The sequence below is a fragment of the Hippocampus zosterae genome, chromosome 4, assembly GCF_025434085.1.
Source record: "Hippocampus zosterae strain Florida chromosome 4, ASM2543408v3, whole genome shotgun sequence".
Lineage (NCBI taxonomy): Eukaryota > Metazoa > Chordata > Actinopteri > Syngnathiformes > Syngnathidae > Hippocampus > Hippocampus zosterae.
Genome location: NC_067454.1, coordinates 23,036,294 through 23,058,907, shown reverse-complemented (window position 1 = coordinate 23,058,907; position 22,614 = coordinate 23,036,294). Strand labels below are relative to the sequence as shown.

The 22,614-nt window shown below is 40.0% G+C and overlaps 1 protein-coding gene across 2 annotated transcripts in view; it reads left to right on the top strand.

Moving 5' to 3' along the window:
• Window positions 1-22,614, top strand: part of LOC127599278 (E3 SUMO-protein ligase PIAS1-like) — a 63,310-nt gene that overhangs the window by 22,292 nt on the left and 18,404 nt on the right. Inside the window, exons 1-2 of one of the 2 annotated variants that reach the window (XM_052063125.1) lie at window positions 13,650-13,739; window positions 21,613-22,108. In XM_052063125.1, the coding sequence (XP_051919085.1) occupies window positions 21,616-22,108 (493 nt within the window). In that variant the 5' untranslated portion in view covers window positions 13,650-13,739; window positions 21,613-21,615. Of the gene's footprint in view, window positions 1-13,649; window positions 13,740-21,612; window positions 22,109-22,614 lie in introns of those variants that run through there. The other variant, XM_052063123.1, reaches the window with a different exon arrangement.

Sequence of the window (22,614 nt, the reverse complement as noted above, 5' to 3'; positions counted from 1 at the left end):
AACACACTCAGTCTACTGCGTCGCATTCACGTCACCTAAAGCTGACGCTCTTGCTCTGTGATGTCACTGATGTGTGATGTTGTCTCCTTCCTCAGTGACACAGACAAATCAAACTCGCAATAAATATTATTTTAAAAATGTTGCTTGTTCGGCCACATGTAAGGAAACATGCTTCTTCTGCCCAGTTTTTGGACGCAACTGTCGCTGTCGCTCGAGTATTGTGTATGGCATACCAAATACCGGCATAGACTGCAACATGCAGCGAAGTATTTGTTAGCGGCAAGTTACTGCGTGAACATTTAACAGATGTAGCAATGAATAATCAATCATGAAAGTTGCACCAATTTGGTGTAAGTGCTGTGTGCAAGTCGTCAGTTGATTATAAAAAATGCATTTCACATTGTTGGATGCATTTCTACGGAAGAGGGTTAGGTATATTTCTCAACAATCTCAGTACCGGTAATTGAATATATATAAAATATGTATATACCTGTATATATATATTTTTTTCTGCCATAAGTTATAAATAATGCTCACATTTTGCATAACAATGTTATGTTCCAGTCAGCCTAACTCAGGCTCAGGCACTGGCTTTCACTGTGCCTCAAATTTGTCAGCAGCCATTGATGTCTGGAACGATTTAGCAAGGGGGAGCTCTTGTTGACTTCTGTGGTGATTTTGTTAAGCCGTTCTGTTGCCATGGAAACCTGTCACATTTGAGACAGACATGGCTAGATAACAGTTTGGATGTAATTGTGTGCTTCCAACTGGAAGAGAAAGACATTTCACTGGCCACTCTCCTGTTGGGTTTGCTGACAGCTGAAAATGTGCTCTTCTCATTTAGGTCGCAATTGATCATGACAAACATTGTCCTAAAAAGTAACAATCAAAATAAAGATAATTTTGAGAACAATTATTGTGTAAATGTGAAAAGTCAAAATCAAAACCCGGGACTTTATTGTCAAATAACATTGCTGATACACATACTGTATGCTAAATTAATATCTTTTTAAGCTTTCTCGGCCACTATTCCTGGCTGACGTATGTCGTAACGCAGTTGAACTCATTTCCAGTTTCCAGTTCTGTTCAGCGAGTATGAATCCAGACACTTTTTAATTTGCCTGCTGTTCAAAGTTGGATGTTCTCCGCTTTAACGTAGTTGCAGCTATTTTAACAATTAGCATAGCTTCGCCATCCTTCCACGTCATCCCTTCATGAAAACTATACTTGTCAGGAATGTGGCTAATATGCTGCCACGGGGGCAATGATTTCTGTCTTCGTTATGACTTTACTGCGTGTTTGCCTGCACTATTAGCCAGCAGAAGCTTGTTGCTCGCTAGCTGGTGCGGATTAAGTAGCATCAAGCTTGCCATGACCTCCGACTGCCCGGAGGTGATGTGAGCAAGGCTTGTGTGTCAAGTGCGGTGAAGCATTCTGGGACGTTTCGACGCTTGATTCTAAATTTTAACATTAAGTGTGTTTTTTTGAGGTGCAAAATGCAAAGTTTGCCTTTTGAGACCGTTTATTTTGACTCTTGAAAAGTAAAAAAAAATTCTAAAGCTCTAATTGTATGTTTTGATGGCAAAATTAAGTATGTGAAATTTAGTAAATACTGTAACTGCGTTGTAAGTGCAAAATGCTTTCAACATGAGGGTAGGCTGATAAGTTACATTTTTTTCCATCTCTTGGTTATAAATGAATAAAGGTGTTGCACAACCAGGCTTAATAAGTTGCAACTTGAATAAACAAGAATCATGTGTTTGTGCTTTTCTTCTTCACTCCACCATCCAAAGTGGAAACATTACATTATGTAGTAAAAGTGACCATTTGACCTTTAAACATTAAGGGGAAAAAAATCCAGTCGACTCACTTGATTGGACGGGAACAACCCCATTTTGAAGAATCTCTCTTGTAAAATTAAATGTGGCGTAGCGAAAATCTGGCAATAATTTTCAAACCTTTTCAGGATGATGATGATGATGACGATGCTTTAAAAAAATGCCTGATTTATATTTATTTTCTTTGAATACAAATACATTTGCATCATAGCCAAAAACAACACAAGGTCCCGAAACAGTATTTAATGCACCCTTCCAGGCCAATTTTCAATCATGATTACACAAGCCACACTTTAAGATAATTCATCTTTCGGATAATATTTTTCTTGAGAGAAGGATTTTCAATACAAGATATGTAGTTGAGGTCAAATCAGTACAATACATTTTTAAGTGGCGTGTGTGATTTCAAATATGTAACCTGATGTTTCCATTGCAATGTTTATTGAGTTGGGCTCAAGAATTACAAGACAGCCTTACGTTAACTGTGTCAAACTGGGGTTAGCATGAAATCTTTGGTGGGTATGGTTGCTGAAGTCGATGACTTGACTCATCTGGGAGCACATTGTAACGTAGCAGTTTGTTACATCTGACTGATGCAGGGATGTCACAAATGAGTCTTTAGTATCGATTATCCTCTCGATTATTCCATAGAGTAATCGCTATCCGAGCATCCCCCTGTTCCATTTTTCCCTTCATTGTGAAAAAAAAATGCAGTGTGATTATATTGTCTCTTTGCCTCTTGGCCTGCTATTTCATTCCAAGTCGAACTGTGACATTGCACCTTAGTGTTACCATGTATTTTTGAGGACGGGTTTTATCTTGGCGACCTTCCTGTCACAATGTGAGACTTGCCTCAGGTTTGGTGGCGATATTCATTACATTTGTACTTTGTAGTTCAGTTGTGTTTGTTTTGGGTTGTGACTGTTTTGCGTTTCTATTCATTGAAACTTGAAAAGGGTGACAATTTAATGACCAATCACGGATTAGCTGTTTTCCGGGTTTGCTCAAGTGATGTTTGCACACTGATCCCTGAGGCGCTGTGATGTCATTTTCGTCGACAATGAGTGGAAATATGTCCACCCCGAGATGGATCAAAAAACACATTCCATTTTGCTGCCTAATTCATATTCCACAAACACAATATTAATCAGAATACCGTGTTTAGACTAGTGGGGCTGTATTGTATTTTATTGCCAAGAAAAATCTTGATTTGACTCCCCCTTTAAAGCACAAATACACACAGTGCCACATTAACCAATACAGTACAGACGGAGGAGTTGAAGTCAACCTGAATTATAGATGATAATATATACAGTTTAATATCAGAGGTTGAATGCCTGGCTGGCTGTGTGTAAGGAATAACAGGAAGCCGTGACCAAAATGTAAAGTTTAATGTTTGAGATTTCCTTCCCATGCCCTCAATGTGGAGTGAGTAATTGCCTCTCTTGTAGTTGTTGTTGCTGATGTGAAATGATCTGACCCTACGTGTGAATGCTCACTGCCGACACAGGATTGTCCCGTTTTCCTGAGTTCTGCCTGAGATGACAAATAAATGCTGGCTCTACTGTAATGCTTTGCCGCAAAGGGGCTAAAAATGCAGAGTTGGCTCATGGCACTATACTGTGTTGCATTCCTCTTTGTCACTTCTGGAATAATTTTCAGGTTTCACACAATCCAACGTACACACCCTGCGGTGTAAATCCAATCCAGATTGAGGTTTATCATTCCAAACTACTGTGGTGAACTCGAGTAAACCGTACAGCTTGGTGGAAGCATGTCTTCAATGTGTTTGCGTTATATCCTCTCAATTCCAGTCTCTGTTGAGCTGTGATATGAACTGTGATTTTGGATACTTCGGAGGCCGGAGGAAGATAAAACAACAGGCTGAGGCATTTCAGGGATACTGGAAGGCTACGAGGTGGGGGGATGGAAGCACAGAGGAGAGGAAGACAAGGAGGGATCTGAAACTCAGTGCAGAGGCCTTAAGATGAGAGTGGGAGCTTTATATAATGGCCAGATAGTGTGCGGTCATGCCTACGCCACCGTTAAACACCCGCAGACAGTCTGCACAAACACACACTCGACAAAACCTGCTTGACACTACATTATTAACCCCACCATCTTCCAGTCTGATGGGACCTGTAAGAACTGCATTATTGTGCAGCTTTTCTGAACCATGTGCAGCAAAGTTTCATGACTGTGCGAAAATATTGTGGAGCGCAGTCAGGGAAACGATGTTGAGAGCTTAACACTTAACTCACAGAAATTTCTGTCCCCACAATGTCTCGTTGTTTTCATTTGAAACGCATGTTTGTAGCTCCAGGATGTAAACGTATTAAAAAATCAGTTTAGCGCGTTTTTATTGGCATTCATTTAAATCAATTTTAACGGGATTCAATTTTTTCTCGCGAGATTAACGCGGCACACGTCACAAGCGGATGTTACTTGTTTGGAACTATTTTGTGTCGAAGGTTACAGTGTTCTGCGTCCATATAAATAGAGCGGGTGGAGCTTCTCTGTGTTTGTCTGACAGTGGTAGCGACCTAGCGAAAATAAAACGTCTCCAGTGTTGTCATTCGAAAAGAGGGGAGTTTCACTCCCCCTAACAAAGTCAGGCTATGTTTATTATGTTGGTCCTTCTTGCGCGGAAGTCTCTCTACGGTTTTTGTGTCTACCTCATTTCGGATGACTACACTTGGTTCAATGACAACACTGGAGACGTTTAATTTTCGCTAGGTCGCTACAACAGCAGCTCGCTGTCACTGACAGAACACAGAATAGCTCCACCTGCTCTATTTATATTGACACGGAACGGAACGCTGTAACCTTCCACACAAAATAGTTCCAAACAAGTAACAATCGCGTCAGTGGCATACATCGTATACCTGTATGATACAGAGAGCGAGAGAAGAACAGATAACTTTGGTCTTGTCAGTGGAGCAATATGGCAACTTTTAAACTTTCCATTTATAAACTCTTTAAGTATCCCTTTTCGGTGTCTCGCGCTGCCGTGGCTGGCAAAACAGACATGGGCGTGGACTTCTGCAGCGCGCTTGTTGTTTTGTTTCTGGTGTATTTATAGAGCAACGTAACATCCGCTTGTGACGTGTGCCGCGTTAATCTCGCGAGAAAAATTTTAATCCTGTTAAAATTTATTTAAATTAATGCCAATAAAAACGCGCTAAACTGACAGCTCTAATATATATATATATATATATATATATATATATATATATATATATATATATATATATATATATATACAGGTATATAATTAAAAAGATGGGAGGGAGAGCTGTCAAGTGCAAGTTTTTCAAAATGACACCTTTATTCTTTTTGTGGAAAACTGTTATCTGTGAAAATGAGACATCCGCATATGTGAGGACATGCACTAAAACCCAAATCGACAAAGAAGCACTGGGCTGTTTTCATCTTTTGCTGCTCAAGGTAATGAATTTGATAATGATTCTCCACACAGTGTATACATTTACTGCACAGGTGTTATTACCAGTGGAGACCTACAAAAGGTCAAATTCTAAACCCACATAAATATAATGACAAAGGCGACGGATACACTTTGATACCATTTTGGCTGCCATTATTTATATAATACTGCAGTCCATTAAAAAAAAAAATCAATGCAGATCATTAATTTCTCGCTCGCCAAAGGCAGAGGCTTTTGTCTTTGTCAGAGATTTGCGCTCATGCTGTGTAGCTCCTAAAAATAAAATAACATTTAAAAAAATAAAAGCACCATATGACTTTGTTTAAATGCCTGTCCAAGCACGTGTTTATTTAACAGCTTTTGTGATCCGCAACATGTTAATATCTTTTTTAGATCTTGTAAAACAGATAAAATAAAAAAAGTAAAACAAAATAGTTTTAAAATTCAAACAAAAAAAATGCAGGGATCTCCCAAGCTCAGCAGCATATCTTTTATAGATCAATGAAAACAAACAATATCTTTTTCAAGTTTACTCCAGTAAATAGTTTTGAAAAAAAATCAATACAACTGAAATGATCGTTTATACTTGTCTTTGTTTTAAAGTTCAAAAACCAATAAGCGCATCATCCACTCAGCTACTGGTCGGAGAAATAAATTAATCTCCATTGTTTTTTTGTGGGTGTTCCGTCATTCTTGTCTCCCACATGCAGCTGCTTTCTCCGCAATACTGCCTTTCTGTGACAGCAGAAAAAGTTAAATTTATAACTCAAAAAAAAAAAAAAGTTTTACCTGCCATGCCTGAACTTCAATTTTTGCACCAGCTTATCTATGATTTACACACAATAAATAGACAGTCCATACCACCCTCTCCCCACCATCCAGGAATGGTCCATACTTTCTTTTTTAAGCGATTTATTTACTGTATTTACTTTTGAGTAAATGTTTTTCGTGTTTATTTGTTTGTTTATTCATTTTATTTTCTGAACATAGGAACAATGCACATGCACATAATGCCCTCGTCGACAGCTGCTTGTCCCGCCTCCTCGACTGACCTGCTCCAACCCCACAGCGATTGGCCAGGGTCTAGTGTGAAATCTCCTCCAGTCCAAAACAACAATATTTATCTGGTAATCTGACAGCGCTACCGTCGTGGATGACAAAGAAGTCGTGTAGTTTGACAAGGCTATTCGCCTCAAGGAAAAGCAGCTTACTGCATTGAACAGAGTGGCCGCTTGTGTTTGGATGACATGAATGGCCTTATCGTAATGTTACAAGTAGTTGTGAGTTGGAGAAGGCAATTGCATTGAAGTCTCACGCCATACTTTTTTGTCTGCTCATTTCACCTCTCCTTGTGCGTGTGACACTCGAGAACAGAGCAAACATGCAGCTTTCACCTCTGATTGGTTGTTATAGCCACTACATGAGGAGCCCGTCAGATGCTGCTGCACAGATTCAGAGCAGAGAGAGAAGCATGCTTCTGCCTGAGAGCCAACATTAACCCGTTTTAATTCAGCAGCTGTCAAATGGAAAAAAAAATAACGATGCAGATTATCACCAAATATCAGCCCCGATAATTGTCTCTCAGTACCTTACAGTGTTAAAAAAAATAAACTCCAGCTACTGGTCTCAATGGTTGTCTCTGCTAGGCTAGGAGAGGGATTTGTTTTTTTAACAGCAATGAAAAGAAAGGCTAAGAGAGACGAAGATGATGAGACAAAAGAAAGTGACCCGAAAGCTCAAGTCAAGGAGATATGATGAGTCGCATGTAGCACTTGGCTTCACTGTGACTATAGTGGGAGACGGACGAGGATAGACCGGTGTGTTGACTGTGTCGAAAAATGCTGGCCGCGGACAGCAGGAAGCCAATCCATCAAGGCGGCACTTAGAAATTACACGTCAAACACGCTGGAAAAATTGTGCACTGCAAAACGTGCTCATCGTGGTCATCAATCCTGACTTCCCCATTTTGATATAAAATAAAAATAATCATAAATCAGGTTTTGGTTATGTTTTTTAGACTAATGTGCTTTATATATTCAGTTACTGAGTTAATGTTACTGAACTGAATTTGAATTTAGCATTTTATTTAATTTTAATTTTCAGAATGAAATGGTGCAGTAAGTTGGTCAAGTGTAAACCGTTTAAACAAGGCAAATTGATGCATTTAAAATCTTTTCTGTTTCAGACGAAAAACAATGTTAATAAAGTTTTTCTTAGCTGTAAATGAACCATTTTTCTATTCAATAATAATAATAATAATAATAATAGATTTTATTTGTGGGCGCCTTTCTAAGCACTCAAGGACACCTTACGACAAGCAGTTAAAAACACAAATACAATGTTAAAAACAACATCAAATAAAATAAGATAAAAGAAAACAAAATAGAGATCCTTAATATTGATAAGGATACAATGTGATATTTTTAGTGGCGGCAAAGAGTGGAGGGGTGGGGGGCGCAAACTGTTTTCTTCTTTTGGGGGTGGGGGGGCCTTAAAGAAAATTAATTGAGAAGCACGGCTTTAATAGAAGGGTACATTTTCCCTGTAAGTGTATATGGTTTATCCTATATTCTCTATTAAGAATTTAGGTGGTTTGCGTTTTTCAACAGAATTATTCATATCGAATATGCCTTAAGTGTGGTCACGAGACAGATGGATGCCTTGAGGCCGTGCGCACCAGCTGTGTGACAATCAGTGCGAGGCCGATAAGCTCTGGGTGGATTCGAATGCTTTGCGGGTGTCCCTCGCATGCCAACCTTTGATGTGCCAGATTTGCGGCACGCATGCACTCTGTCTTTGTGACTGCCCTCTGCGTGTGTACTTAGTTCAGCTGAAGCCTTGCATGATAACATTGCTTAATATTGTGTACATGTGCTTGTGCATGCTGGTGTGTGTGGTTTCTTGATTTTCCAGTTTGTGGTATCTTCTGTGTTCATGTGTCTTTACCATCATGAATTCTAATTGTAATGAGTCCATTTCACTGACAGCGCTTCGAGCAAACGCCAGTGGCTACTACTTTCATGAGATCTTTTTTCAACAATTAGTCGTTCGCTTTCCAGTTTTCGAGTACTTATCACTGTTGTCTCAGCGCAAATGAGGTCAGGGTTACAATTTCCAAAATAAAACACATAAGCTAGGGCTGGGCGATACGGCTGAAGAGTGTATCAAGATGTACGTTTTCCATACCGGTTGATCAAGTTACATTTGTTGTTCACACAATGTCTAATACGCTCTTGGAGTGCATAAATTACAGTTGACCAACCGCCTTCGTTCCACTTCAACTTTTGAACACGCTCATGATAGCCATAGTAACTGCTTGTGATTTTACCTGACTAACTTCATGGCAATGCTGAGTGTCTGGGCCAGCTGAAAAAACACGGGAGCCAGCACGTCGAAGACAGGGAACTCCTTCACTTCGATCTCCGTGTATCCTTCCAGAGGTGTGAGTTTGCACAGCATAATCTTATTGCAGGAGCTTGGTGCTCAAAATTTCCTCCGAGGGGCTTGTAATTGTGGCACAAATCTAACGGCACACTGTGGCCTCCGTCTTCAGGATGCAGAATGCAGGGGTTGGGGTTTTTGGCCAAATTTTTTTTTTTTTCATCGAACACATTTGCTATTGATCACATGTCCATCGCGATAGAAATTTACATTGAATTATCGCTCAACCCTAATATATGCTAATGTTAACTAGCGCTGAATGATTATGGAAAACAGAATTGCCTTTTTTTCCTCCTCAAAACTGTGATTGTGATTTGATTGGCATTTTTTTCCAAGGTCCTTTTCTCATGTGTTTTTCAACAATTAATCTTTATTACAACAAACAATATCAGATTATTCTGCATTATAGTCAAAGGAAGCATGAATTAATGTCAAAGTTGATTTACTACAATTACAGGTGTAAGCTTACTAAATAAGTCTTAAATTTACTTCAAAATGGAGGGGGCACCTAATAATTATTAATAATAATGTAGTGACCCTTGTGTATGCACCGAGTTCCAAAATCTGGGAATGCTGTTGAGTGACTTTGATGAGGGGTTCGCTTGACTTTCTGATGTTTTGCCAACATGCTGCAAATGTAGAGGAAAGGTGGATGTAACTGACGTTAAAGTGGGAAGAGGAAGCTCAAGTCAGGCCCCCATAGTATGTGCATTGCGCAAAACAACATCCCGAAAATGGCACCTATGAAGAGTCATGCTTACAAAGCACAGTTTAAACTACAAGATATCGGTTCCACAGGACCTTGAGAGCATTCAAGGTCAACTCATGCTTTGGTTTTGATGAAGCGGCGTCATATATCCATCCGGGCAAGGACGACCGTGGCGCAGCAACATCCGGTGGATTACAAAAACAAAAAGCTGGCCATCTTCCGCTGCTACTGCCGTAAAAAATGACATGTTCTGCGTTACATTAAATAAAGACTCTTTGTTGGATACTTAAATCCTTTATTCTACTGCTCTGCCGGCCTCACTTGGCTTCCATAGCTCACTGTTATCTCAACCAATCCCCACATTGGCTCTCCATGACGTCCCCAACATCATTGGGGGTTGTGGGGGATCATTTTTGCTCAATGCGAATTGACTTTCACCAGAGAACAGCACTGAGGTCCACTGCTCCCTCGTTCTGCGTAAATGCTCCCTGGCCCATGCAAAAGACGGTGATGCCTTTGCAGGCCACGCTGATGTAAACGTGCCCGGCAAGTTGAGTGACATTCACCGTCTGGGCTCTCAGGGCATTGTTCACAATCATTTAGATGATTTTGAACACTTTTATAGTGATTTGTTCAAATCATTTATTATTTATTCATTTTACATTAATGTTGTAGTTGCAAGAGAAGTAGCTCTGCAACTGGTCATTTGTTATGAAGTCTAATGTCTTATTTTCACTCTTAAGTTCATACCAGTGCTTCAACCAAGCAAAAATATATATTTTATCCGAATACTCGACTATTCAATTTGAATTTTCAGTCAGATACTTGAAGATACTTGAATATTTCTTAGCTGCAGCTTTACATTCAAATCCCCCATTGTCCCATTTTTATCGTTGCTTCAGGTGCCTAGGATTAAGTGGGAAAAAAATACTTCTCAAAATTTGAAAATAACAACTGCAAGTCATTGATCAGCAACACTGCTAGAAAAGTTATTTTGAGCGTTGGATTATGTTGTTTCTGTTTTATTTAAATGTCACCGTACAAAGTGAACATTGCCACGAAGCTTAATTGAGATAATTGATAATTGTGATTGTGAATTAAAAGAGCAACAATTTTTTTTCCAGAAACGACTCAATTGTGCTATTTTATCACGGTCTCAGACATTACAATGTTTTGTCTGCTCATATCTGATCTGATACTCTGATACTGCACGTCAGTACTTTGTGGCCCTATCGGTATAAATTCAGGCTTGCCAAGAAATAGCGCTCTGACAAGCCAGCGGAGCTATCGTTAAAACAAACATGAGAACAACTATTTTGTACCTTCTGACTTGTTTTGTGAGCTGTCGTGTCAAGGCTTAGACTGAAGTTCTTGAAAAATAATTTTGTGGTTATCCAATCAGATAGACACACTGATAATGTCACCGCAGTGTCCAGATTCCGGCGAAAAATTATGGAGCTTGGTAGCTTGCAGAAATGTTCCAGATAATGTGAAGCTGCAAGTGCATCTAGCAAACAGAGACACGTGGTAAACTTGCGGCCCGTTTTGGCTGTATTTTATCCATATCTTTCCCCTCCCTCTTGTTTTCCACTGAAAGTGTGGAGAATTCCATTTGGTCTGTAGGCTCAGCTGCTCTGTCGCACTCTCCCCATCCCCCTTTGCTTCATCCTCCCGTTCATTATTTTCACTCGCAATTATCATCCTACACACCGCTCTGTCTGCCCACCAGCAATCGGCTAATTTTGATTATTGGTTGGAGCTATGAATTAATGGTGCTCTGTCGGCGGAAATTTCTAAGCTACTCCTGATATGCTCTTCCCGTAAATCTGTACGACTCCCGACATGATGGACTTCTAATACATCATTTTCATTTCAATATAACGAGGAGAGATAGAGACCCTATCTCATTAATTAATATCACCCTCTGTGACGGCGCGGTCTTAATTCACAATTTCTAGTAGCACGGTAATGTACAGATATAATGGAAGGTACATTTTTATGTATTTATTTTAACCCGGAAGGCTCTATTAGGCATCCATTATGTCAGGAATTGAACAGATTTCTGCCTTGTGGATATTCTGAGAATTCGAGAGACTTGCCATCTCTGGACACTAACAGTTTTTTTGTCGACAAGTCAGCATCCACAGAGATTTTTCATGTGCAAAATGTTGGTTACGCTTTCCATATTTAGATCGTCAACGCTGTGTATTGATACTTGTGATATCAGTGTGAGGTAAAATAGTTTTCTTTCTTTGATTTGAATGTAGTTAGGACATTTTTGAAGATTTCAAAATGACCACTTGAGTTGTAAGCAACATGAGTATTTGGAGGATTTGTGTTGTGCAGCTTTGACTGTGTCAGTGCAATTAGCAAGGAAAAGTGCTCTTTCTTTTGTTTTAAATGTTGTGTTCCGTGAAAACACAATTTCACATCAATATTTGAAGTGCCATATGCTGAAATAGGAAGTAGAACACGTGATACTCTTGAAACCATTCCCAGTTTTTGTGGTCTGCACCAGTTCTGCAATGCTGCAATGTTTCTGGGGTGGTGCACTTCCTGCTTAAAATTGGCTTCGGTTGAAGCAAGTTATCAGCACTTTCTGGAAGTATAAAGATTAGAGTGTTGTTTTTTTTAACCACACATTTACAATCTGGAGCCAGGTTTTCCAACTTTGTCCCGTTTTTGATTTCAAAGAGCCTGCATGGATTGAATTTCAGACAGAAGATGAATTTGAATTTGGCAGCCACACAAACTCACAGCTGGAGATGAATGTAAATATCACTATTGTATAGGGATGTCCCGATCACACTTTTTTGTCATCCCGAGTCTTTGGTTTTAAGTGTCTACCGATTAAGATCATGATCGGTTACCTCGCCCATACATTAAGAAAAAAATTGCGCACATCCCAATCGTCTCAAATTCATGAATGCATAATCGACATATACTGTACCTATATTTTAGAGCTGTCAAACGATTAAAATATTTAATCTAATTAAAAATGCAATTGTCATAATTAACTCAAATGAACTAAAAAATTAATCGTGATTACTCACATATTTTTTATCGTTTCTGAATTTCCTTTTACATTTTTATTCCATATTCCTATACATATTCCTATTTTTCCCCATTTTAATGCTCTCATCAACGTGGAATCATGAATCAGTTTTCTATGTGCCAAATGCAAATATTTACTGAAATAATTTCCATTTTCAATTTTACATGAACATTTTTCACTTGGAGCAGTTGTTCACACATAATCTCTCACACAATATTACTGTCCATCAACAACAGTGAAAAAAAATATTTTGTCACACAACAGCTGCTTTAACAGCTTTTTTAATGAAATCAAAACAGAGCAAGTTTGCTTTGAACACAGCAGTCTGTTTCTGTATGTTTGTTGGAGAATAACGAGACCCCGGACACCAGTGTTCGTTATGTGCTGCTGTATTCAAAACTGCCGGCCGTACAAACAAGCGCAATCATTCCCCCGTGCTGCTGGGGCAAACCATTCTGAAAGAGGGGGGTTTCACTCCGACTAACGAAGTCAGGCTATGTTGATTATGTTGGTACTTCTTGCGCGGAAGTCTCTCTACGGTTTTTGTGTCTACCTCATTTCGGATGACTACACTTGGTTCGATGACAACACTGGAGACGTTTTATTTTCGCTCGGTCGCTACCAGTGCACCGCTGAACTTTCGTTGTCATGTCACCGCCTCTGCTCACCGTCACTGTCAGACGAACACAGAGAAGCTCCACCCGCTCTATTTAAAGGACACGGAACGCTGTAACCTTCCACACAAAATAGTTCCAAACAAGTAACAATCGCGTCAGTGGCATACATCGTATACCTGTATGATACACGGAGAGAGAAGAACAGGTAACTTTGATCTTGTCAGTAGAGCAATCTGGCAACTTTTTAAAAGTAAACTTTCCATTCATAAACTCTTTAAGTATCCGTTTTAGGTGTCTGGCTGCTTTTAGGTGTCTCGCGCAGCCATGGCTGGCAAAACAGACATGGGCGTGGACTTCTGCAGCGCGCTTGTTGCTTTGTTCTGGTGTATTTATAGAGCAACGTAACATCCGCTTGTGACGTGTGCCGCGTTAATCTCGCGAGAAAAAATTTAATCCCGTTAAAATTAATTTAAATTAATGCCAATAAAAACGCGCTAAACTGACAGCTCTACTATATTTACATAAATGTTTGTTTATATTTGTTCTTATTTGGCATGGGCGAGTAAGATATCTGGCCTTTTTTCAAGATATCACGACAGCAGCCCACCCTCTTGTGGCCTTTTGTGATCAGCAAGTATGTGTGTATTCATGTGATTTATATTTATGCTTTATATGAACTGTTTTACACATAACCTAAAGTCACGGTTTGTTTGAAAATAAAAGCGCACGAGCATTGCCTTTGAGGGAATGTTTCTGCCATTAATGTTACTATTACTGTGCCATATATAACGGCAGTGGACGGTATCATTCTTAGTTGTAGAAAAGAAGACATCTGCTTGTTTGCTTTAACCACATACTTGTGTAATGTTATATTCCAGTTGAAAAATATTATAGAAAAGGCTCATCCCGTAAAAACGTTCTCTGGCTGGAAAACATGCTAAGCACGGTTGAGAGGCAAGGGCTGACAAAGATCAAACAACCTGGAAAGCTGTGCTGATGTATTGTCGATTATGTTGTTCTTCTACCTCCATCCCTCCACGGTTTCTCCCCTGGATTGGTTCCCCCCCACCCCCTTTTTTTTTTTTTGGTCGCATGGTGGCTGGTGACAGTGTGTGCATTTTTGTGTCTGGTTTTCTGTGCATTTTATTATTTTTTTGTGTGTGTTTTCTTTGGAGTGAGAGTGGGTTGGCTTGCTTCGTATGTCTTTGTGTTGAGGTATAGAAACGTGTGTTTGAAATGGTGGCCAGCCTGTGACATCATTTGGGCAAACCGCCCTTGCCATCCTCATCTGTCCCATTCCACCACATACATATTTCATGGAACTGGTCATTTGTGTCACCAACAGGGCAGTTCCTTGGCAGTGCATGTGTATGTGGAAAGGAGATATGAAACAGACTAACACTCAATTTGCAAGTCATTCGAGTAAAATCCACAGATGGACAGTTGCTACTTGCGCGCTGCTGCTGTGATTGAAGCTCCTCGTCTTGCTCTCAGAGCCATCTGTGTTTGAATGATGTGTTTTTATAACTGCTCTGTTAGTCACATCCAGACCCTCAGAATTACATTTGCATAATGTGCGCTTCCAGTGAGGTCCATGTAGTGTGCATCTGTTGATACAAAGGAGAGAGCTAAGCCATAACTGCTGGTTGTGTTGAGATTTCATGCAGGTGCAGGTGTCTGTACATGGAAAATGCTAATCTAAGGATGCTCATACAGTGATAATTCTACAGTTTACCCCCAGCGAGTCCCAGGCACTCGCTGATCAGAAAAGAGTGAGAGTCCCAAATTTCAAATTCTGAAATGGTCTACTTATTCAATTGCATATGATAATAACACAAACAACAACATATACATACAATTATAAACAAATTCTGTAAAATTTTTAATAATACAGTAGTAGGCCCGAGGATTTCGGAAATTGACAGTAACCATTTTTCGGTTCCGTCGGATTACCCAATGGGAAACCATGGTAACCAATTTTGGGCTCTGTAAACATTCATCATGGGAACTCATTCTTCTATTTTGACTGATATTCATAATCAAGAATTAACACAATGAACATTACATCAGCAGCTGTGTACTCCAGGTTTATATAAAAAAAATGGATCAAAATATGGTGTAGTCATATGGCATCATGAATACAGCATACCACAAAATCAGAGTATTTTTTTTCCAATCTCACACGACAAAGATTAATTTACTGGTAAGTATTGATGTGGCTTGACATCTTCCCAAAACGATGCATGTGTAATACTATCAATTTGCCGAAAGAATCTAACACACGTCATCATTAGTTCTACCAACAGTTAACATGAACATTACTACACCTTGTGACGAATGTTTTATTCATAAAGTTACCATGCTACAACCAGTAAACTATAGAATAACCAAGACTGTTTCATAATATTTTTCATAGCGATTAGATCTAATGACCAATTTGCCTCGTAATCGGGCCTTTCGTCGTATCTCGCTCTCGTGTTCTGTGCATACGTCGCAGGTGAGTTTTGGGATACGCCCTTTGGACGATTCATATGAAAAATCAAACTGGCATTCCCATTTCTTAAATATCGTAATTAGACCTTTGTGAATTTTTTTCGCCGCCATCTCAAACTTTCATCCGTGCGGTTCCTCAGTTTTCAGACAACCCGCATGCGCACATAACGTTATCTGCTCCGTCCCCCCCTTCCACTGAAAACAAAACGAAAGTAAATTAGAAGAAACACACTCACACACCACACCACAAACACCCATACGGACACAGTGAAATCGCGTTGATCACAGGAGAGACTTGATCGCGTACAGTTAACTCGTGTGCGGTGACTTATGGTTAAACGATTTTTCGGTACCGTCAAAATGACTCCACGGAAACGACATGCTACCGGTAACGATCGTTATCGTGAAATCCTCAGGCCTGCCGTTGTTTTTGTTTTTGTTGTTGTTGTTGTTGTTTTGACTGAGAAATTTCCTTGCGTCCTGAAAAACGCACATTATTTGGAACTGTGCGTCCTGCGGGAAAATTGTGCATCTAGGACGCGGGACGCAGAGGTAATGAGACGGCTGTTCATATGGTTTATGCTTTTTTGTGATAGGCTCAAGCTTCCCATCCCTCTGAAGGAAAAACCGGTTGTAGAAAATGGGTGGCCGCATGGAGGATTGTGCTTCCCATAGTCTGCCATTGCGCTCTCTTGCTAGCCTTTTGAAGAGGTTACACGCTGCACAAACCATTATACTCAGCATAAGTTTAATGGTAACGATGAAATTACTTTTTTTTTCTCGATGTGACATTTTTAGGGCTAGTGTAAAATCGGCTCAACTGGTCGACAAACATCTTGGCCGTGTGTGGCACACGGACATTTGTTCACTGCCAACGGGCCTTATGAGCAATCATTAACGGTTGCGAGAGTCACTCGTGACAGAAAGAGAACGCAATGCCAGACCTTGGCTTATATGAAAATTAAGAGGAAAATGTTTCAGTTGAAGTGCATAGAGTGTTGATAATATGCATCAACTTAAGTGTTCTTTAAAAAAGTGTGCTTATAACAGTCGGAAATGTCCACCCCCCCCCCCCGAAAAAAAAACATTTGTCAACTTCAAGCAAGGCATGGCCTTGTCAAATACAGTGTATCAAAATCAAGCCCCACATTTTCATTCTGCTAACTACACATTTGTTGCCTTGCACATTGAAGCCTTGTGAATAAGCATTACCATTGTCTCATGATCATAATTCTTGTTTTGTATGATTTTCACAAGTCTTGGGACTTACTGGGCAACACTGTGACGTCGAGGAAGTGTCTTTCGTGCCAGGTCATGTGGAATTGTGTATTTGGATGACAGAAAAGTCCCGGGATCCTTGTATCTTTGAGTTTTGAGTAAAGTAAAATCTTTTGAAAAGTGTAAATATGACTTGAAAGGGCAACATGATAAATTAGTTTCAAGGTAAATGAAATTATACTACAATAATAACACTTGGAAAAAACAAGAATAAATACCAGATCTTCCTGCGCATCTTGGCCTCTCAAGGGCAGTGTAGTCCGGTGTGTGGATGGAGTTCACACTTAGGCCGTTATATATGGCACAGTAATGGTAACGTTAATGGCAGAAACATCCCCTCAAAGGCAATGCTCGTGCGCTTTTATTTTATTTTCAAACAAACCGTGACATTAGGTTGTGTGTAAAACAGTACCTAAAAAGCATAAATATAAATCACATGAATACACAGAAGGTTTCCAACTCGCAATAACAAATATATTTGTCTAAAAAACATTTTCTCAATAGGAGACGAGCCGTTGCGTTCCACTCCAGCGCCATGCACGAGAGGCACAGGAAGGAACACTTCCTGTACCAGTATAGTGCTGCATAATCGTATTACAATGTGATTCATAGTGTCATATAAATACGTCCATCGTGCGATATAACCTTATTGTTTTAATACGGTTATTTTGACATGTGGGTTCGGTGTTGTAACGGTGGTGACTCCTGTGCGGTCCGAGCCCCACCTACTTCGGCTTCGAAGCCGCACTTCCACTACGTCACTGGCTTAAGAGCTCGGACCGCCAGCGCCCTCTCTGAAGGCTCAGCGGAGTAAGGTTCTTACTTACTTCCCAGGGTGAAGGCTCCCCACTCGCCACCTTGACAATGATAACGTAGGATAGGGCATGGTGAGGTAAATATTTCCCACTCTGGATACACAAGCGACCGTCCAATTCTCTGAAAACAATTACCTAGGGGAACGATAAATATCCATATGCAAAAAATAATAATAATACTGTCATAAAAAGTCCATATGCAAATTGTATACAGTAGTCCCCAAGTCCTCCATACATCCAGTGACTCACATGATTGGTTACAGACTAATCATAACATAACTTCAAGCCAATGACATCTTGTTTACATTTGCCGTCACGTTTTTTATTTTTTATTTTTTTGGTCATTTGCGTGAAAAAGACGGATAATCAATAATAATAATAATAATACATTTTATTTGTGGGCGCCTTTCTAGAAACTCAAGGACACCTTACAACAAGCAGTTAAAATCACGAATACAATGCTAAAAACAACATCAAATGAAATAAAAAACAATACAAAAAAAATAAAAATTCAAAGGCATTTACGAGCAGGAATTCAAACAGGTTCGCGGAGGGCCTGCACCAAAATGCTTGAGACCACAGGTACATACGTTTTCAAACACATTTCACGTTTCTTATGTCGGCTGTATACATTTCCACCATATAAACTCATCCCTGATTTACGTTACCTAACCCCTCAATTCACATCGATTGTCGTCTTCGTGTGTGTATGTATGTGTGTGTGTGTGTGTGTGTGTGTGTGTGTGTGTGTGTGTGTGTGTGTGTGTGTGTGTGTGTGTGTGTGTGGTTGTGTGTGGCATACTGCAGTTGAACATAGTAATAGAATAATCATGCCATAGTGCCACTATTACAATACAATATATTGTAAAATGAGATGTATTGTAATTAATTGCATGTAGCCCATATAGGACCTGTGTACACCACATTACCAGTATGCTGTGCTATCACAATCTATAGTAATAGTATCATAAATATAATAAGTAACAATCATTCAACCTGGCAGTAGTTTTCCAACTTTTTACAGCATGTATCATGTAAAAAGGTCACGCTAACAAGTACCACCATCGGACCAACATTATAACACCAATGTTATAATACAATAACAAAGTTGGCCTCAGCGTTCTTAAGGTTTTATTCCTAAAATACACTTGTATCTATTATTGTAAGCTGCTGCAATGTTAAGCGCAGTTCAACCTTTAACACCGTTTGCTTAGTTTGCTGATCATATCTGTGTGTGTGGAGCTTCAAAGTTTAATGATCATTTCGAGGGCTCCATGAAACTTGTATCCCTGTAAAGTGAATAAATGTCTTGTAAATTTGAAAAAAGTGTGGTTAAAAGAAAAATCAACAAGTACACAGAGTCACAATTGTTTTCCTCTAGTGGAGTTGTAATTTAACATTTCGGAGTACAATTAATTGCCTCCCCTGGCTACCAGAGTGGGAGTAATTAATCACAGTGGATCTAAATCTCTTCACTCAATGAACATAAGGTTCATATCGGTCATTAACTTATGTTCTCATCAAATAAAAGTTGATTTTATTTGTTGGGAGTACAATTAATCCACTACTTTGAGTAATATGTACTCTAAATATTTTACTCTCTTCCAAGTGTAAATTTTACTCGGTTTAGAATGGGACAAAATATTGTCTTGTTAGAGTAAAGTGCACTCGATGAAATTTGCAGTGTAGGAAATTACTTTGCCAAGGGCCTGTTTGCTCTGAGAGGGAGGTTTGCACCTGGTCAACTTCTGATGTGCTACCCACAGGCCGGGTCTCTTCTAGGACTCTGCCTAGGCAGCTGCTTCCTTCCAAATATGGTGTATATGGTGCCTTGCTCACTGGCTCATCTGCCTCTACCTCTTCACTGGCAGTCCTGCTTTCCCCTCTCTTCACCACCTTCTTGATCAGAAATTTCCTAGCGAGCCACAGTTTGTCTGGAGTTGTGAAGTAGCTTTGAACAGATAAATGCAGTACAGGTATTTACACACTGTAAAAAAAAAAAGCTGTTGCCAGCACTTAATCTCAATGCTACAAATTGGCAACATGATTTATTGTGAACTAAAATATGTTATGACAGCATTCAGTGCATTTTACTTGCCTCTCTTTGTATCTTCGACACACCAAAGTGGCGATTCAGTGCAATGGCTCCTTTTTTACTCAATCAAAGCGGGTCTGCACGTCCTCGAGCAGCGTGCTTTTCATGGTTCTCACACCCTGGTTAATTATCTCCTCCCGAATCACTTTGGAGATCTGTTGAATGAAAGAAAGAATGGTTTTATATGAAAGGCAGGGCAAATTTATTTATGTAGCACATTTTATGTACCGGTACAAGACAATTCAAATTGCATTATATTAAAACAAACAAAACTAAGCATTAATCGACATACATTAAAAGCTAGCATGCAAAAAATTGATTCAAACACGAAAATAAAGGCTAGATTTACAAGAATGCTTAAGTAAATGATGTTTTCAGCATGGATTTAAATTTAAAGTATGTGGTAGTGCTTCACAATCGTAACATGGGACAGCATGTAGATATGAAATCAAAATGCTCCTAGAATGGACCCTTGTGGAACCCCACATATTATCTTTGTTCACTCAGGCTCACGGCCATCAACTGAGTACAAACGGAGACAAAGTAGTCCCAAACTTGCAAGTAAGATTTGAATCAAGTCAACTCAGTGCCAGCAAGTCCCACCCACTGTTTTAGTCAAATGTAGTATTGAGTTTGAGCAGTACCAAAATGGTAGATTTGAAGGCATCATTATTCAGGTGTGTATAATTTAAGACTTTGATAAGTGCATTCTCAGAACTGTGGTGTGGTCATTCATTAAAACAAACAAAACAAAACAAAGTCCCGGCCTGCCACAGCTTCCTTTGAACTGTCTTCTCTCTTCTCTGCAGCAGCAACATGGCAATACAAATAAGCATCTGTGCTTTGGCAGTTTATAGGAGGAGACAGTCTATTTGTAGAGCCTGTGGCTAGGTTAATCTCTACCTGTTCTCTTGCCTCTGCCTTTGTGTGCATGAAAAGCATTCACACTCTTGGCACCTCACTATTAAATTTAATTATGATGCGTTTACAGATTATGGAGGGATTATCTATCGATCTGTCTATCTAAAAATATCTCCTTGTTCTGATCCCATGTCACCTCTTCAAAGTAGCGGAGTAGCAGCACCTCAGCTGCTTTTTCCATCAGGGTCCAGTTATTTAGTGTCATTGTGGCTGGAAGGTTGTGGTCAGCTGCATAGAAGCTGAGAGTCTGTTTGTGCTCCAGGAGGCTTTGGAGCATGTAAATTAGGGTTGAACAATTTTTCTTTTTTATTTCTTTTTCTTCTCTAAGTGACTATTCCACGCCTTAGTGTCAGCAAACGAGCTACCAATAAGCAACGTTCTCATTAAAGGCAGACTAGGAGTAGATTAAGCATGGATAATGCTAATCGCATGATAAATTGGCGAAAACACCCAAAGAAGTGCTTTGGTGTACAGTACACTTTTCAGTTGTTTGTCTGGAACAGCATTAAATGGCAGAACAAACGGTTTTGTTTATGTCACCTGCTTATAGATTATATTTTCGATCTGTCTATCGAGCTATCTGTAATGTACCATATTTTTTCCCTTTTGACAGAGTCATGCACAAACACACCTGCAAATACACAAACGGATCACAAAAGAAATAATGCACACATTGATGTCAACAAAAACAGTGATTAACATTCAACATCAAAAAGTGGTCCGAGTCTATGAAGTATCTGAAAAAAATTCAAATCAATTTGATGTTTACTTGTTTTTTTTTTGTCTGTGGAGTGAAATTTCCCTCTTAGATCATAGCCATTTACTCTGATATGAGTGGGAATGCAAGTTATATATGTTTGCACAATTTTCATTCTTCCCCTTCTATCTATTTGTGTCTGCTGCAGCAAATGGTGATGAGCCTGCGGGTTTCGGAGCTTCAAGTGCTGCTGGGCTACGCTGGGCGTAACAAACACGGACGTAAGCACGAGCTTGTAACAAAAGCATTGCATCTGGTAAAGGCAGGCTCGAGCCCTGCCGTGCATATGAAGATCAAAGAGCTGTACCGCCGACGCTTCCCTGCAAAAATGGTGTCTCACTCCGAGCTCTCCTTGCCCGGACCACATCACCCAGCCACAGCAGGGCTGGTCGGAGGAGGTGGAGCTGCTTTGCCTGCTGGGCTGACACCGCTGGCATACGAGGGCCACGCGGGTCACAGTGGAACCCCGTCACCCGCTGCCTTACTACCCCTTTCGCTACTCGGCCCTGGGAAGCATGAGTTCACCGGGTTGACGCACCACCTGACCGCTGCGGTCCCACTACACCCCGTCCACCCAGATGTGACGCTTCAGAGGTTGCCATTTTATGACATGCTTGATGAGCTCATCAAGCCAACCAGTCTAGGTGAGAGCAGCATTTCATCGTTTTTCCTTTGTGAAATGGTTTAGTTCTGAGAGATGAAAGTCCTCCGGATTTTCCCGGAATTCCGGGTTTTTCAAATGTTTATGAAAATCTCTCCAGAGAATTGAGGAAAATGTGCCTAAAATTAATTCGGATATGAGTTGACAACATTGAACGAAGACGCGTTGGAGTACGTTGTTTTGCTTTGACGAGCGTAGCCATGTTGAGACACTAATACTAGTAACAATAAAGACATTTTCGACTCTTTATAAACACACTTGCTAAACCCCAGTGGAACGAATAAAAGACAACGTGAACAAGATAGTTGTCGAAAAAAAAATATTTGGACAAAAAGGGAAACACACAGATTGGCAGAAAAACGTGTCCGTCCTACTTCGAGTGTCGTCTCGGCTAGATTAGCTTAGCTGTTGTCGTGTGTGAGGTCGGGTGTGTGTCAAAAGACGCGCTTGCGTACATGTTCGCGCTAAAGCACGCACAACAGGGAGCAG